This window comes from Gopherus flavomarginatus, chromosome 3 (genome assembly GCF_025201925.1).
Source record: "Gopherus flavomarginatus isolate rGopFla2 chromosome 3, rGopFla2.mat.asm, whole genome shotgun sequence".
Taxonomy (NCBI): Eukaryota; Metazoa; Chordata; order Testudines; family Testudinidae; genus Gopherus; species Gopherus flavomarginatus.
Genome location: NC_066619.1, coordinates 171,357,253 through 171,374,781, shown reverse-complemented (window position 1 = coordinate 171,374,781; position 17,529 = coordinate 171,357,253). Strand labels below are relative to the sequence as shown.

Here is a 17,529-nt window from a genome sequence, read left to right as displayed (position 1 = left end):
TTTTTGACACACTCACATATTTTGAGCCTTCTCTTGTTTTTTCTACAATGTGTGATGCTTTCATGGCTCTTTAAAAACAGTGACAAATGAATTGCAAGGAGTTTGAAAAGATATTCACTTTTATTGTACCAGTGTGACCTTTCCGAACTGCAGTCACTGTAGCCCAGTGCTTTATGCTGGAAGGGATAGGTTAATGGCTAGAGACTCGTACTTGAAGTCACATCTGGAACCCCAGATTTAAATCCTGAGCAGAGCAAGGATATTAACTCACCCCTTTGTTTTTGCCATGCAGAGAAACTGGACTTTGCACAGAAACAATCACTTGGCTTGATTTGAATTGTGTTCCTTTGTTGATGTACCTATGTCTTTCTGTACTGCAGCTATGTACACTGTGCAGATGACTAATGATTAGTTTGCATTTACAAATAAATCTTTCTTGATCAATCTGCTCCATAACTGTCTTGTGGAGTAACTATCATCACTGTCTACTGGTTGTTTTCCCTCCCAGGGTTATCTATTATGTTTTTGTACATTAAACAGCATTGTGCATAAACAGAGACAGTTGCTTAACTAATATTCCCACTCCTTCTGAATCTAGTTGCATTGCTACATATTGTTTATTAGAACATGGTTTTCAGCATCAGCAGCAATCCTTTGTCATATGTTTTATATTCTGATCAAATATGACTTATTCACAAGGGTAGTCACAAAACAACCCCTATGGCAAATCTTCTAGTGACCTCTTTCCATTGAGTAGATACCAGTTATAACTACTCACTGTTTACTCCTTTTCAGCTATTTTCTCATTTAACAAACCATTTTATCACCTAAAGCATGACTTCACTCTTAGTCAATAACCTCTCCTGCAATCTAAAGCTAATAAAGCCACTTGAATTACCTCCGTTTATTTTTCTTTCTCTCTGTGTAAATATTATCCATGTTTGATTATAAACAGGTTGTTTTTCAGGAGGGAAATAAAAAAATATAATCAAAGGGTTTGTTTCTTTGTTTTGAACTAGGGAGAAGCACAGGAATAAATCTTTGCAGAAAGAGAAACCATATAAAATATGTATTGTGAGGCTACTCCTTTTGTTTCACTCAAACATTACTTCATTAACAGATCCAAATTATATCCATTTTATCTTATTGACAGAATTGCATTTAAATCTTTATAAATACAGTATACAAAGATTTTTTCCAGTGGATTACCAACAATACACACAGTTGTCTAAAGAATACACCCATATGTTCTATAGAACTCATTCCAACTAAGCCATCTATAAAGTGAGTGAGTATTTTCCAACTGATTATTATTGAGTAGGTTGTCCACTGTCTGAACATGTTGATGCCAAAAATCTTTAACAAAAGAAATAAAGCTGCACCTTAATGCAAACAGTGTGGTACAATGTCCAGGACAAGGTGAACCATAGGTAATTTGTTAATGAGCAGAAGTAATTGCTCATCATATATCAACACAAAGAGGCATGTCTTAAGTAGCTCCCCGGGAGACATTCCTGATGCATTGTGATTATTATATACTAGATTACTGAGGACATATTAGTCTGTTTATTTTGTCTTGCTTAGAAAAGCTTTTCTGAAAAACTGGGATATGAATTGCTTAATTTTTTTTCTACTATCATGCCACATGATGCATGTGTGGTGCATATCTTCTGCTGGATGGAGCCAGAACTGCTTAGCTGTGTCATAGGTCCTTATTTGCTAATAGAGAGTCGTCTTTTCTTTTGCTCAAATGGAAGGAGTTTGTGCTTTTGGAACAGGGAGAGACAATTTCAGTCCATGTTATTGCTATGAAGTTCTAAACTGTAATGCAGCAATCATGGACTGGCAAGCAGCCACCAATTTTTTTTTAAACAATAATTTAAGATATTTCTGTATTTAATGTATGGTTCCTGCCCACTGTCTAGACTCATTTGTCACAAGCAACTGAGAATTTTCTAACCTGAAAACCTCTCACTTTTTAAAACCCTGAAAATCCCGGTTTGCAGGAGGGCAGATACAAAAAACAAAACTCATTTCCAAACCCTGCGAACCACCACCCACAAATGAAACACACAACACATAGTATGGATACACTCTTTATAAATCTATTCTTTTTGCTAACCTAAAGGGTGCTTATTATCCAAAAATGGAAAGCTCACAATTCAGTTAAATACAAGAACATAATAATCAAGTCCCCAGTCTACTACCTGCGCGGTGGATCCCTTATTCTTTTGTAAATCCCCTTTGATGTGTTTCATAAAGGGTTTAACTTGCAGGTACTGAAAGCAGAAATATATCTGCCTCAGCAAAGCGTGTTGCAAGCCTTCCGGGGGATATTCCTTTTACCTGGTTAACTGACCCCAAACTATGCAGTTTCCTCCTTCCTTGTCAAGTTTCAACCTTTACTTAGTCCAGATCCACACTGTTTTTTGTAACTTTCAATTATGGGCGCAAGGGTTCCCCCCTCCCCCCCCAAACAGCTATAGTTATACTGACCCAATCTATAATGTAATTGTAGTGGTACTTGCATAAAGGTGACTATAGCTTAGCTATTCCCATATGAGAAGGGAAAAGCTATGCCAGTATTAAGAACCTTTACAATATACCAATCTAACTGGATCCATCCTAGGGGAGGAGTTATGCTACTTCGACTATACCGATAAAGTTAAAGCACTTTTTGTGTGTAGACAAGCCTTGAGTGAGGCATGTTAGTTATTTACCTGTATTTCAGGGGGTAGACATTTTTAGTGACATTGTTCAGGTTAAAACACCTGCTGTGATTACTCTGTGTGTTCATTCCAAAAGGTAACTATGATCAGGGTCCTATTGGGGAGCCAGCTGTTGGCACTCCATTAGGGTGAACTGCAAAGCATGGGGCAGACAATCCCCCAAAAGCTGCTGGATGATCCAATACTTAGATTTACCAAGCCAGTATAAAACAGCGTCTTTATTACCTTACTGGGTACTCAGAAGTCCAAACAACACAGTTCCCTTAAAGTGAACCAGCCTCAGGCCTCCAGCCAAGTATCCCTGTCAAATATGATTAAAATTTTTGTAAATCTTATTTCATCATATAAAAGAAAAGGTTCTACCAATCCCAAAGGATAGGAAAAGTTTGCCCACCCCTGATTTAAATCCTAGGATGTTCTTTTGATCTCTGAATTACAGAATACAACATAGACAGGCTTTACTCATATATATGTAAACAGGGCCATCCCTAGAGAGTCTGGTGCCCTATGCAGCCCCCCCGGGGCGGGGGCCTGCGCCCAAGGGCTTTGGGAGGCTGGAGCAGCCAGTACAGGAAGGCAGCAGGGGTCAGGCCCGCGAGAAGTGGACCAACCCAGCCCCAGCCTGCTCCACTCTGCTCCCCTCTTCCCCCAAGCCTGGGAGCCAGGGGAACCGACCCTCAGCACTCACCAGCGGTGTGGCTGGGAGCCGGCGTAGTGTAGTAGGCTGGGGCCAGGTTGATCCACTTCCCGCTGCCCAGTGAGTGTAGGGCGGGCCCAACTCCGACCCCTGCTGCAATCCCCCGGCACCCATAGCTCAGGGAACAGGGTTTTGGGGAAGGAGGAGTGGAGTGGGGGTGGAGCAGAGCAGGAGTGGGAAGAGGCGGGGCAGGGCGGAGCAGGAACGGGGGCTGAGGGGAAGTGGTAGGGATGACCCTGTATGTAAATACAGAAGAACACCACCATTACCTCCCCACATGTCTTTTGAGGGTATTTTGCAAGATGTTTAACCCTTTCTGGCCATGCGTCACAGTAACACAATGGGGCTTTTTACATATTGGTAGGTCTCTTTCAATGGGGTATACGGTGATGAAGATATCAAGTTGTTGCACTAGCAGTGCACTGTAGTTACAAACAGTAATTGTGTTTGAAATCCGCTATAAAATTATGAAATACACTGAGTAACCTTGGACCATTTAGTGATTTACTTATTTAGAGTATAATCCTTTTTTCAAATGTACCCAGTATGCTGTTTTTCATTCAACACAGGCAAATGCTGTTATAAAAGATAAGTTGCATGACTTACTCCAAGCAGTTGTGTGCATAGTGAGTGGTGATATTCTCTCCTACAAGCCATGACAGTGTAGAAACATTTCAAGTTATTTACAGTGTGCTGCCTAATGCAAAAAGAAGTGCTACTCTATTTCTGAGCAGTGCTTTCATCTTAAGATATTAGTAGCATACTGGTTGAAAGATTAAGAGTATCTGTAAACTGTTGCCTATAGCCTAACTGCACTTTGTTTAGGACAAATAGGAATGGTCCTGCCCAGCAAGCAGAGTCTCTAAAGCCTTTTGTACTTGAGATGATTTTTCATATTTTCAGTAGATCACCGTATTGGGCTGGAGACTGCCTCTCACCAAGGAAACATTCTGTCCCAACCCTTTCCTAAAGCCAAAATCTCTGTTGCAGATGCTGCGTCTGAAGCAAACTGGAAATCTGAAGCACCATAAAGCAGCATGCTATAGCACACTGGTGCTATCTGATGGTAAGTTTTTTCTCTTTTCAAATCAACCGAACTTCCAATTCCAGCCTTCTGAAAATGACATGTTTAGAAACATCGAATGTGTGTGACTTCAGTTGCATAGCTGCAGGTATCTCTCATTCAGCCACGAGGAGAGGTTACCGCACAGAACTGGGAGTCAGGAGATTGGGTTTTTATTCCTGTCAATGACTTCTTGAGTGACTTTGAGCAATTCACTTACCCTTTTGGAGCTTGTTGCCCCAGGATTAAAATAGGAAGGAGACTTGCTTCATAGTCATGTGGTTGGTCTTAATTATCGTGATAATGAACAGTGTTCCAAAAGTTAAAGTATGAAGCATTATGTTGTAGTTAAGTACAGTACATTGAACAAATGCAGAAGTACTATGTGTATTTCTCTATTAAAATCTCTGTTTTTAAAAGCAAATGTGAATTTAAAACATTACAATATGGCTTCATTTCTTTTTTTTCAGAAGTAACTGTCAGTTACAGATATGGACTTCCTGTGGTAACCCTTATGTTACCCTCAAGAAAAGAGCGCTGTCAGTTTACCATCAAGCCAATGTTAACAAGGGTGGGGACCTTCCTGCAGGATATACAGAAAGAAGATAAAGGAATTGAGAGGGCAGAAGTCTTTACAACAGGTATCTGCAAACTCTGCTGCCTGTTTTAAAATAACCTGAACTTGTCCTTTCTTAAACAAGGTTTAAAGAGTTATTGCCTTGGGCAGTATTCTTTTTCTCGGTCATTGATCAAATTCTATAGAACTAAAGAGGATGGGTGGTTCTTAATTGTTAGTACTCCGTAAGAGCATCATAAATTAATGATGTTTCATGGGTTAATATCAGTATCTCCCTAGAGAAGCCTGATTAAAAATACAGAAGTTGGACCTGTCAATTTAACCTTTTTATGATCTGGTACTTTTCTTTGATACAGACTTCAAAAAGCTCACCTTTTTTTACAGGGATTTTTAATGCTTCTGGCTTTCCCAATATGTCTCCTACCACTAGTCTTACAGGCCCCTGCACCGGGTTGGGAGAGAGTCTCTCTCTGTGTGACTAGTTGTTGTGTCTGTCAGTGTTTCTGTGAGTATGATGTAAAGGCTGGGAGACAACTTGAGAATAACAATAGGCGAGGCTTTCTTTAGCTGGAGGCATAGCTTTTCTTTTCATGGTAAGAAATCTGTCTTGTGGTGTTCTGCAATCAAAACCAAGTGAGTTCCATTATTCTGGCAATAAAATCCACTGTGGAACAAAGATCTCAATTCTTATAATTCCCTGAATGAAGAAATTCCTAAGGACTTGCTCAAAGATGAGTATGTGACCCTTAAATAAGCAATTTGAGATTAACCCATAGGCTTGTTGTGTGAGACTTTTTGAGTGGGTTAGTTACTTTGTTTTACAAACTTAAAACCCCTTAATGAAGAAAATATTGCCATTGGCCTGCTGCTTTTGTTTCCTTCAACCCCATACATGCTTTCCCTTGATGGCCTCTCATACTTCCATTGTTTGTTACTCCAAAATCTTCCTCTTCACCACAATCTCTTCTACCTATCCTGTCTCCTTCTGTCTGTCAGCATCTCTTTCTGGATAGCCCAGATCACAGTGGGGAAAATTGAGGCTCTTGTATTACTTTCTCTCTTAACAATTTCACTACAATTCCTGTTTCGTAGGCTCACAGCCTCAGTGTCGTATTTGACCCTCTTTTCTTCTTCCCCCTATGTCCAATTTGTTGCAAAATCCTCTTTATTCTTCCTGTATGTTTCTAAGGCTATGTCTATACAACCCGCCAGATCAGCAGGCAGCAATCGATCCAGCGGGGGTCGATTTATTGCGTCTACTCTAGACGCAATAAATCGAGCGCTCTCCCGTTGACTCCTGTACTCCCAGGTGGACTCGACGGGGGAGCATTAGCAGTTGACTCACTACAGGGAAAACACCATAGTAAGTAGATCTAAGTACATTGATTTCAGCTACGTATGTTGTCATAAACAGATAGCTAAGGGTTAACGTCTCTTTCACCTGGAAAGAAGTATCTGAAACACCTGACCAGAGGACCAATCAGGAAACCGGACTTTTTCAAATCTGGGTGGAGGGTTTTTTGTGTGTGAGTCTTTTGTTCTTGGTCTTCTGCCTGCACTCTCTCGGCTATGAGGGGATTTCTGTTTCCTGCTTTCTAATCTTCTGTTTCCAAGTTGTGAGTACAGAGATCATAAAAACAATAGGGGTTATTGTTTTTTTCTTTTGTATTTACATGTCTGTAGTTGCTGGAGTGCTTTAAATTGTATTCTTTTTAAATAAGGCTGTTTATTCAATATTCTTTTAAGCAAATGACCCTGTATTTGTCACCTTAATACAGAGAGACCATTTTTATGTACCTTTTCTTTCTTTTTATATAAAGCTTTCTTTTTAAGACCTGTTGGAGTTTTTCTTTAGTGGGGAACTCCAGGGAATTGAGTCTACAGCTCACCAGGGAATTGGTGGGAGGAAGAAGTCAGGGGGAAATCTGTGTGTGTTAGATTTACTAGCCTGACTTTGCATTCCCTCTGGGTACAGAGGGAAGTGCTTGTGTTTCCAGGACTGGAAATAGAGAGAGTGAACTCCCTCTGTTTAAATTCACGGAGTTTGCTTCTGTGTATCTCTCCAGGAACACCTGGAGGGGGGAAGGGAAAAGGTTTATTTCCCTTTGTTGTAAGACTCAAGGGATTTGGGTCTTGGGGTCCCCAGGGAAGGTTTTTGGGGGGACCAGAGTGCCCAAAAACTCTCTAATTTTTTGGGTGGTGGCAGCTTTACCAGGTCCAAGCTGGTAACTAAGCTTGGAGGTTTTCATGCTAACCCCCATATTTTGGACGCTAAGGTCCAAATCTGGGACTAGGTTATGACATATGTAACTTAGATTGATCTCCCCCACTAGTGTAGACCAGGCCTAAAAGATTTCCTCTTTGATTTCTCCCTCCCCAAGCCCTTGTCCTGTGGCTTAATCGTCTTTTGCCCCAGATTGATGCAAACTGGACTGTTGTGACCACCTTGATTCCCGCCTCACACCCCTACAATCAATTCAAAATGTTGCTGCCAAAACTATCTTCCTTACCCAGGGCCAGCGCTACCATTTAGGCAGTCTAGGCAATCGCTTAGGGCGCCAGGATTATCGAGGGGGCGGCATTTTGCCGGGGGGGGGGGCGGCAGGAGGCTCCGGTTGACCTGCTGCAGGCGTGCCTGCAGATGGTCGGCTGCTCGTGTGGCTCCACCGGAGCCACGGACCAACGGACCCTCCGCAGGAATGCCTGCAGCAGCTCCACCGGAGCTGCGGGATCAGCACGGGGGGCAGCAAAATGGCTGTGCGCCTAGGGCGCGAGAAACCCTGGCGCCGGTCCTGTCCTTACTAGCCACTTTGGCCAGGTCATGTCGCTCTTTGAATTCCTTCATTGCCTACTCTTGACCTTTCCAGTGGGTTGAAACGTCTCACCTTCACCTTTGCCCAACACTGTGCTTTCTCACAACTCTGTTATCACCTCGTCTTACATATTTCTCTCTTTTTTTCAGCCCAGGCCCTCCTGCCTTAAACCATTCCCTATCTTTGCGCCTTCTTCCATGCTGGCCTTCGCACCAGGAAGTTCTACAACTCCTTCTCTTGCTGTGTTCCAAGCTGCTTCTGTCAGATACCTCTTTAAAACACACTTCTTCTATTGAAGCCGATCAACTGCAGTTCTCTAGTCTCAGAAACATAAAGGGTGCAGTGACCACAACTCTCCCTCAATTGTCTCTTACCACCATGGCAATGAGGCAAAACCTGGCAATTGTCCAACATGATGGTTCTTAGCTTTGACCAAACCTTCCCAAAAATCTTCTACAAACATTCATAACTCTTCTGATTCTTCAACATACGACTGCCGTGATCTATATTGACCTGTCTAGACTGAGTATTGATGGTTAAACTGTCCCCTACCCCAGCCCCTTCCTCGTACAGACCCCCTCTACAGGCTACTTAACATAGTGGACTCACCCTGTGGCTTCAAGCCCTGTATGTCCCGTGATGGTCTCATTCCTCTGAAAGATGGACACAAATGTCTCTTCTGTTTAGGAGAGTCATGTATGCTGAGTGGGTTTTTGGGCACCTGTCATTCTCCACAAGAATGTGTAAGTCACAGGACATAAGGCTGAAGCTCCATCTTCTGGAGCAGCCTATGAATGTCTCATGAGACGCTGAGGAGACAAGCTCTAGAGTGCTATTAACAGGCAAGCCAGCCTTATACAGCAGCCTGTCTAATAAACAAGCGATTCCAAAGACAGGCGCACAGAAGAGGGTGGTAATAAAGGACTGGGCATGGAAGTAGACCCCAACATTACTGGCACCAAGGCGGCCCTAAAAACTCAGTACTGATCGGGGGCACTCTAAGCAAAACTCATTGTCCTGAAGATAGCCCACATAAATCCTTTAGAAACAAAATCACCATGCCCCACAGAATATTGAGCTACTGATAAAGAGTGACAGATTCTTCCAGGCACCTGACTCTGGTGTCGATGCCTACTCTGGATGATCCGCCCCCAGGACAACCTGAACCATCACTTGGATGCTTTTGAAAATGTTGCTATGTATCTTTATTTCTCTACCAATGTTTTAATTTAACAAAACATACATCCTGGTAACAGAGACTGCTAAACACAAAACCACTGGATAAGTTATTAGAATGTCTTCTGCAGTTTTTGGACTATGCTGTCGTCCAGACTAGGGGAGGAAAATCGATCTTAGATACGCAACTTCAGCTATGTGAATAACGTAGCTGAAGTCGAATTTCTAAGATCGAGTTACTCACCCGTCCAGACGGCGCGGGATCGATATCCGCGGCTCTCTGTGTCGATTCCGGAACTCCGTTCGGGTTGATGGAGTTCCGGAATCGATGTAAGCGCGCTCGGGGATCGATACATCGCGTCCAGACTAGACGCGATATATCGATCCCCGAGCAATCGATTTTAACCCGCCGATACAGCGGGTTAGTCTGGACGTGGGCTATGAATGAGACATTTTTTTTTCACATCTATATAATACAAAACCAGGCAGACTTTCTAATGGAAAGTATACCTTTGGGCTGAAATTTTGTGTCTATGAGCCAGAGGTGATGTTTTTAAGCAGGGAACTATTTTTTTAATAATCTGTTCAAAATAGAAGTTAATAATGAAGGTGCCTTTTCAACCAGAACTACCCTGTCACTACTGTGGTGTGCTCATACTGTAATCTCTGAAGTAGTATATTACCATTTACAAACTTTTACAGTTATAAGCAGGAACTTAGATTTTCCTTTTTGTAATTGATTTTCATCCCTTAGAACAGGGGTTGGCAACCTTTCAGAAGTGGTGTGCCGCGTCTTCATTTATTCACTCTAATTTTAAGGTTTCGCATGTCAGTAATATATCTTAACCTTTTTAGAAATTCTCTTTCTATAAGTCTAAAATATATAACTAAACTATTGTTGTATGTAAAGTAAATAAGGTTTCAAAATGTTTAAGAAGCTTCATTTAAAATGAAATTAAAATGTAGAGCCCCCCCCGGACCGATGGCCAGGATCCAGGCGGTGTGACTGCCACTAAAAATCAGCTTGCATGCCACCTTCAGCACGAGTGCCATAGCTTGCCTATCCCTGTCTTAGAACATTTTTTATCCTCTGAATCCATAAAGCGTGTAGATTGATTTATTGAAGGCAATGGTCTGTCTATATGAGCATGTGGATAAAATATAGGCATTGCAAAAGTTATATTCTGTAACACTTTCTTATCCTCTGCAAGCAAGAAAACGAACTGCTACCCTCAGAACTGTCTGGACTAGGACATATGTGAGTTTTTACAATAGATTATGCTGAAATGTGGGGCTAGCTCCCATCTTTGCAAACAACTAAGTCAGGGCACAATCTTGCGGAAAGTGCATCTGTGAGCACAGCTACCCCATTAAAAAGTTTTATTGATGTTAGTGAAGTCTACATGGAGTATTTACACTTACAAGTGTAACTGTCTGCTGAATCCAATTCCTATGTATTAAGCTGAGAAAGTTTAATGTTAACCAACCATTCTTCGCTTCAGTTCGAGCTTCACAGTTACTGTGTTGATGTAGTGCACAATGCTCTTTCAATAAGAAATTGCAAGGCCACATATTTTGCAGATGTCCCTACCAATTCTAGAGGAAATATGGCTAACTTCACCGAGGATGGAAACATCTCATCTGATAAAGTATCTGGCTTGAATTTATTTAACAGCTGTGACATAGTTAATCTTCTCTGCCGCACACCTTCAAATACCAAGTAATTGTAACAATGAAGAATAACTTTTTATATTTTCTTTATCAGGAAATTAATATTATACTGACAAGTGTTAGCCAAACACTATGGATTATTACATTTTAAAATGTGACACATATATTTATTTAAAAAATAACAAGAAACGAATATCCCAGGAGGTTTTGATTTAAATGCAGATATTTCTCCTGTTTTTGCTAGTAGAGAAAATGGACGTAGAAAGATCTAACCTAACACTATTAGAAAAAGATAAGATAACCTGAAGTGGCTTGTTTACTTTACTTAACTTTTTCTGTGGATCTCATTCTAGCACTGTATAAATTTAGACAAATAAAAACTTTTTGTTGACATCTCTGCACCTGCAGTATGATAAATGGGAAGAAAAATTACCTTGTACAGAAAATTGAGATGTTTTTCAGGCTTCCAATGCTCTTCCGTTTTTCCTCCAGTTAGCAAAGCATTAGACGGGTTAATATAGCTCAATATTGCATGAAATATGAAAAAGAAATCCCGTCTGGCGCTTTCAAACAAGTGCTCCTTTTTGAAGTATGGTTGTCTTAAATGTCATTTTAATGAGACTGCTGAAGCTCATTTACATGTAAATTAGTAAGGTGACATTTGTAAAATGTTGAAAAACTGAGTGGATGTGCACAGTTTAAATTTTTTGGATGAAAGTGATGGTGCTCCAAGTTTGTCACCCTACCCACACAGAGTGAGTAGGGAGAGCCAGCTGGTGTGTCAGCTTCTTGAGTTCATTAATAGAAATCTCAGCAGATACTGCCAAATGGGTCCAGACAGCAGCGTGCCAATGAGAAAGTGAAGTTGTGGAATTATCTACAATGTGCTTCTACAGCAGGCACTTGGAGACAGATGGAAAGTCTGGGACTGTAGCATGGCAGGATAAAACCTCTAATATGCTCAGTCAGGAATCATACTTGTATCTTCCCACTCGTATAGCACCTCTCAGCCAAGAGTCTCAAAATTATTAATAGGAAATTGGAGGTAAGATCAAACAGCTAGTCAGTGGCAGAGATAGAACCAGAGCCCAGATTTCCTGTTTCTCTGAACTCTTCTACATCTCCTGGGCAGTCTGTCTATTTCAGGTGCTTAGGCCCCAGTTCAGCAAAGTACTTCAGTGTGTCCTTAAAACCATTGGGAGTGGACTTAAGCTTGTGATTACGTATTTTCCTAAATTTGGGATCATTAGTACAAGAAGCAAACTGAAGTCAGCAGTTTGCACCATAGATTTATGGAAGCAAATGGGATTGAGGTGGAAAGGAACAACAAAACAGTCCTCACTCCAGTGATTATTATATATGCCATTCATTTATCAATATTTTCAGTGCTTCGCTGTTTTAGAGAAGTCCTCTGTCTGCACCTGTCTTGCAGTCCTTCCTATGCTGTTATCTGTTTTGTTCCCTTGTCTGCAATCTTCAATAGTTGTTCAGATTCATGTGAACTGTTAATCTTTTTACCCTTATTTTTCATTGTTGGTGGGCCAATAAGTACTTCCACAAGTCTATGTACAAAAGGATGAGAATGAGTTTGAACTCTCTTCTACAGAGGCCCGTGCATGGTCTCCTTTCTGCCTCCTTACCTCCCTTAATAAGACTATTCCATATACACACCCCTAGCTCCCAACCAAAGCTAAAGCCTGCTTTAAAAATGTATTAAAAGTGTAAGCACTAAATTTTCCCATCTGCACTGACTGATTAGGAAAATCTGGAGAACAAGAATGCCACAATTCTCTATGCTCAGCTAGAAGAACTCATCCAGGGAAAGGAAATCTGTAACTGAGTGAGGTGTGTTTAGTTTACAACAAATCTTCAGGGTTCAACCAAAATTGTGTGTGTGAATGAGGACTGAAAATATAGGACTTCTATAGCCATGCTGAAGAGGCCGTCAACTTAATAGTAAAAAGTTGGCATGGAAAGGAGTTACATCTTCATCTTTCTTCCTTCAGTGATTAATACTCTGGTTTCAAACAATAAATCCCAACTAAAGAGAAATGGAGCCACAGTAGTGATACTGTAATTAAGGTTGTAAATAACTTTTGCATCATAATCCTTGAGTTCTTGTGTGAAATTTCTAAGGTCTTACAGTCTTATATTGTAGTATCCTCCATCCAAAACATTAATGTTTGCAATGTTAGCCTCTCAATGCTTCTGAGAGCTTAACAGAATCATCTCCAACTAAGAAAAAACAGAGACAGACAGAGAAACTTTGACTTAGCTGGGTCCCTCAATAAGTTTGGTGGAGCTAGATCCCCTGAGGCAGAGCCCCATATTGTAACCGCAAGACCATTCTTTGTCTAGAAAGTGAATCTGATCTAACTAGTTTAATTTTCCAGACTAAACAAAATGCAAAAAGAAATGGTTAAAAGTAAACAAGACTTGGTGTTCAGTAAAATGGAGAATTTTAAGGTCTTGACAAAAGTTAAGAGAATCTTTACATATAGCTTTATCTTTACAATCTCTGTCCGTGAAACTGAAATAAAAGGGAGGCTGCTGGCAATAGTGAGTTATGCCAAATAGTTCAAATGAAATGCAAGCACATGCAACTGCAGGTTTTTCTTTATTAAAGTAAATTTTGTGTTAGGGATTTAAGCCTGTTTTCTCCTGCAGATGGTAGCAAGATCCCTACTACAGCATTGATGGAAATTTTGTTGATGAATGACTTCAAACTTGTAATCAACAACACAACTTATAGTGTACAAGTCCCTGTAAAAGGTAAGAACCACAGCTGTGTTAAAGTTTTCATAAATCTGATTATCCAGTTACATCTGTTCCAAGGCATATTTTTGTCTATTTTTTTTAAAAAGGGCCATGGCAGTCCCCACAAAAAATAAGTCTGGCTTCATCTCCCCTTTGAGCGTCAGTTTGTGGCCTCATATAAACACTCTTAAAACAATGACTGTTTTTTTCTTATAGGAGCATTGCTTGATACATCTTACCAGTCATGACAACCACGTTTGCAGTCTTGTAACCATGTTGGTCCCAGTATATTAGAGAGACATGGTGAGAGAGCTAATATCTTTTATTGGACCAACTTCTGTTGGTGAGAGACAAGCTTTCGAGGATACACAGAGGTCTTCTTGAGGTCACTGTGTAAGATCGACCACTTGTCTCTTTTACCAACAGAAGTTGGTCCAATAAAAAGATACTACCTCACCCATCTTGTCTCTCTTATGACAACCATGGTCTTTTTTTCAGAGAAGTGGAGTAGAGAGCATGCTACTGAAGCAGAGGATATCAAATCCTTGGTTCACAGACTGTTCATCGCCCTTCATTTAGAAGACCACCAGTTAAGGAGAGAGAGAGAACTGCTTCAGAAACTGGATCACCTAAGGGAACAGCTCGTACCCCTTGAGCAGGTTGGGAAGGATTTTTTTTTTTAAATATTAAAAACAAATTTCTCTTAATGAATTTCCGTGATGTGACAGCTCCAGTATGAATGAATGGGCCACACCTTCCTTATTTGTCAGACAGGTAGGTGATGGCCAGTCCATATGCAGGATTACTTTCAACCCAATTCCTCCTTCTCATGTTTCGTGGAGTATCCTATTGAGAATTTCTAGAATTGAAGAAAAATTATGGGGAGCTGGCACTACCCTGAACTGCCTGGTTACTTTGTCTGAACCTGGTTGGGTGTCCGGAGTGATATTGGGATATCACAAAAAAATAAATTAGTGAGTTAAAAAAGTGTTTGTTTTTCTGTGATGATGCTATCATCAGGTCAGCCAGTTGGATCTGACTAATGATGACCATAACTTAGGAAAGGGGCAAACATGGCGAATCTAAGACAGGCTAAGCTAAAGTGACATGAAGTGATGAATAAGGAGGAGGAGACCAGTAAGAGTCTGATGGGATGTGAACAGACCTCACGTTGAAGGCAGCAATCTCAGAGCTGGTATGAAAGCGCCTCTCTGAAAAATCAGGAAGCGTCAAGTGATGCATGCAAATCCAGTTGGTAGAGTACCCAAGTTGTAGATGGAGGGCCAGATAGAAGCCTAGCAGAGCTCATACTCTGTACTCCATGCAGGGAGTGAACTCAAGGCCTTTCTGGGCAGGGAAGGCCTGCAAGAGATACTCCTGGGGGAATTCTGCGCATGCACAGAATACATGTATCCCACAGAATTTTATTTTGTTCTGCAGAAAATACATTCTGCCTTTGAAATGCTGCAGTTCTGCCTTTTGCCCACCAGAGGCCACTGTGGTGCCAGAAAAGCCAACAGCATGAATGCAGTGGCCTATTCTGGTGCCACAGCAGCCTCTGGTGGGCAAAAGATGGAACTGCAGCACTTCTGGGGCAGAATGTATTTTCTGTGGGGGAAAAAAATTCTGTGTGCACGCAGTGGCACAGAATTCCCCCAGGAGTAGAAGTTGATCATAGCACCTGGCCCGTGGAGCCAGGTTAGGTTGTGGGGGTAGGGAGGGTGTCACAGTCTGGAGAGACAAGACTGGGTTGTGGACTCAGGAGCTAGTGGGGTGACAGCACTGAGCCAGGGGTTAAATGGGAGTGGGGTGCATGGGAACAAGGAAGGGAGGCTGCAGGGACCCATTGGGATGGGAGGGTGCAGGGACAGGGGCAGATGTGCCTGATTGAATGGCAGAGGCTTAGGAACAGCCAGGGTCTGCATGGGGGAGGCTCCCCAACTCCCTAACAATCCTGTCCCTCTTTCCCCCTCCCCTACTGCCCCCCCAACCCTCTGTTCAATACTACTTCTACCCACACTCAGCAACGCTCCAGGTTCACTCCAGGCTCCTTCCCTCTCCCTCAGATCCTCTGTTACTCCTGACACTCACAAGCCTTTGCACTGCTTCTGATAGATGCAGGAAATACAGTTCTGCATTGTAATTTAAATGAATTACTCAAAGTTCTGTATTAATATGCTCCATAAGGAATCTATTTGTCAAAAAAAAAATGACTAGAATCTTTTTTTTTTGTCTGCATTGTTATAGACATACTTGCCAACAGATATTTTGAAATAAATTACCAAAATAACGTAAACTGGCATGATTATATTGTGTTGTTTTGACAGATAAAATATGCAGAATTTTAAAATATGTGCAGAATTTTTATTTTTTTGACATGGAATTTTTAATTTTTTGGCGCAGAATTTCCCCAAGAGTAAAGTGAATAGGAGTCTTGAATGCTGGCTCTGATCCACGCGGAAAGTACATAGTGGTATATGTTCTCTCCCTTGTGTCAGAGGAATGTATGACATTAATATCTGCATGTTGAATGAATAATGTTTTTGTCCTAGATGAAAGCCAAAATTGCAACAAGTGCAGATGCAAAGACCAATAGGCTCCTATGGACTGGCTTAGCACTACTGTCCACTCAAGGTGGAGCCCTGGCCTGGCTCACGTGGTGGGTCTATTCATGGGATATAATGGAGCCAGTGACCTATTTTATCACTTATGGGAGTGCCCTGGCATTCTATGCTTACTTTGTACTCACTAAACAGGTAAGTCCCATTATATAAACATGTCTGAAGTCATCTTACGCTAATTTCCATAATAAATTACCCTATGTATTTAAACATCAAAAGCTTGTGTGTGTGTTCTGTACAACTGCACTCAGGCTGGAACTTTGTTATTAATGTAGCTCAGGGACAAACTGCTCATCTGAGCTGCACTTAAAAATCTTGATAGCAATTAGTGACCAGGGGGATGCCATCTGATGCTGAAAATGAAAACTATTCTCTTTCATTCAATTCTTTGTATGTGGCCTGGATGGTAACTGTATCTCCTACGTCTCTACACAGAAAGTGCAGGTACTAAAGCAGGGCTGGTCAAGGAATGCAACCTAGCAGTGGGCCAAGAAGGCAAACCCATCAGTTGCTTTTTCTGTTTGATGGAGTTCATATGTCAGTTGATGCAGGAGGCCAGGCGGTTGGCAAATGTTTCAGCTGTTTTTCCTGGAATAGCTTTACTTTATTTCCTTGAGTACGATGCAGATTTTTCTTAAGTAGCCTATCTTCCTTTCTTGCTCTTGGATGTGCAAAGGAGAAGTCACGAGTTGGAATCAGGCATGTTTAGAGGACAGGGAAGGAGGGTTCCAGAACAGCAAAACCCCAGAACTTGGACAAAGTGCAGAATGTGGAAATGGCCATCAATTCCTGTACAATATAAAGGAACTAACATTGTTGCCCATTAAATGTTTGGGATCCTACAACGTACTATAAAGCACATAGTTGGACAGTAACTTGTCTTCCTTTTCATGCTGCATATTCAATAATGCACTCCTCTGTTTTTGTTTTGTTTGGTATGGACATAGTTGGTGAATATCCAGTACTTGCACATGTGGAACCTATAGTAAATATGAAACATCAGATGGGGAAGGATGCTGGGTTTTGGAGCTCAGCTAGTTTGTTGAGAGCTGGGTTTGTGAGTTAGTTCTGCTCCTCTTGCTTTCTGCTGACTTTCAGGAGGGTTGAGGTAGTTCTGGGATAAACTGATAAATACTAATGGCCTGATTTTCAGATGCTGCCATTGTCTGGGATTTTCAAAGGAGCCTTAGGGAGTCAAGAGCCCAACTTCCTTAGTCTCCTCTGACAATCTCACCTATCAACTCCAGTCGGAGCTGTGAGTGCTCAGCCATTCTGAAAATAAGGTCATTTATTTGTCATAGTTTAGATTTCCTCTGGGAAAAATAGGGTTGTTTTTTGTGTATGTTAGTTTGATTTATCTCCATCTGTACAAATGTCTTTGCACTCCTAACCCTCTGCCTGCCCAGAAAACCCAAACATTTGTGT

The 17,529-nt window shown here is 41.4% G+C and overlaps 1 protein-coding gene across 6 annotated transcripts in view; it reads left to right on the top strand.

Annotated features, from left to right (window-relative positions):
• MCUB (mitochondrial calcium uniporter dominant negative subunit beta) overlaps nucleotides 1-17,529 on the top strand; it is an 88,187-nt gene that overhangs the window by 67,114 nt on the left and 3,544 nt on the right. For 5 of the 6 annotated variants that reach the window (XM_050946751.1, XM_050946750.1, XM_050946756.1 and 2 more), the window contains exons 2-7: nucleotides 4,417-4,492; nucleotides 4,960-5,130; nucleotides 6,376-6,429; nucleotides 13,394-13,498; nucleotides 13,982-14,142; nucleotides 16,036-16,239. In XM_050946751.1, the coding sequence (XP_050802708.1) occupies nucleotides 4,417-4,492; nucleotides 4,960-5,130; nucleotides 6,376-6,429; nucleotides 13,394-13,498; nucleotides 13,982-14,142; nucleotides 16,036-16,239 (771 nt within the window). The remainder of the gene's footprint in view (nucleotides 1-4,416; nucleotides 4,493-4,959; nucleotides 5,131-6,375; nucleotides 6,430-13,393; nucleotides 13,499-13,981; nucleotides 14,143-16,035; nucleotides 16,240-17,529) is intronic. The other variant, XM_050946752.1, reaches the window with a different exon arrangement.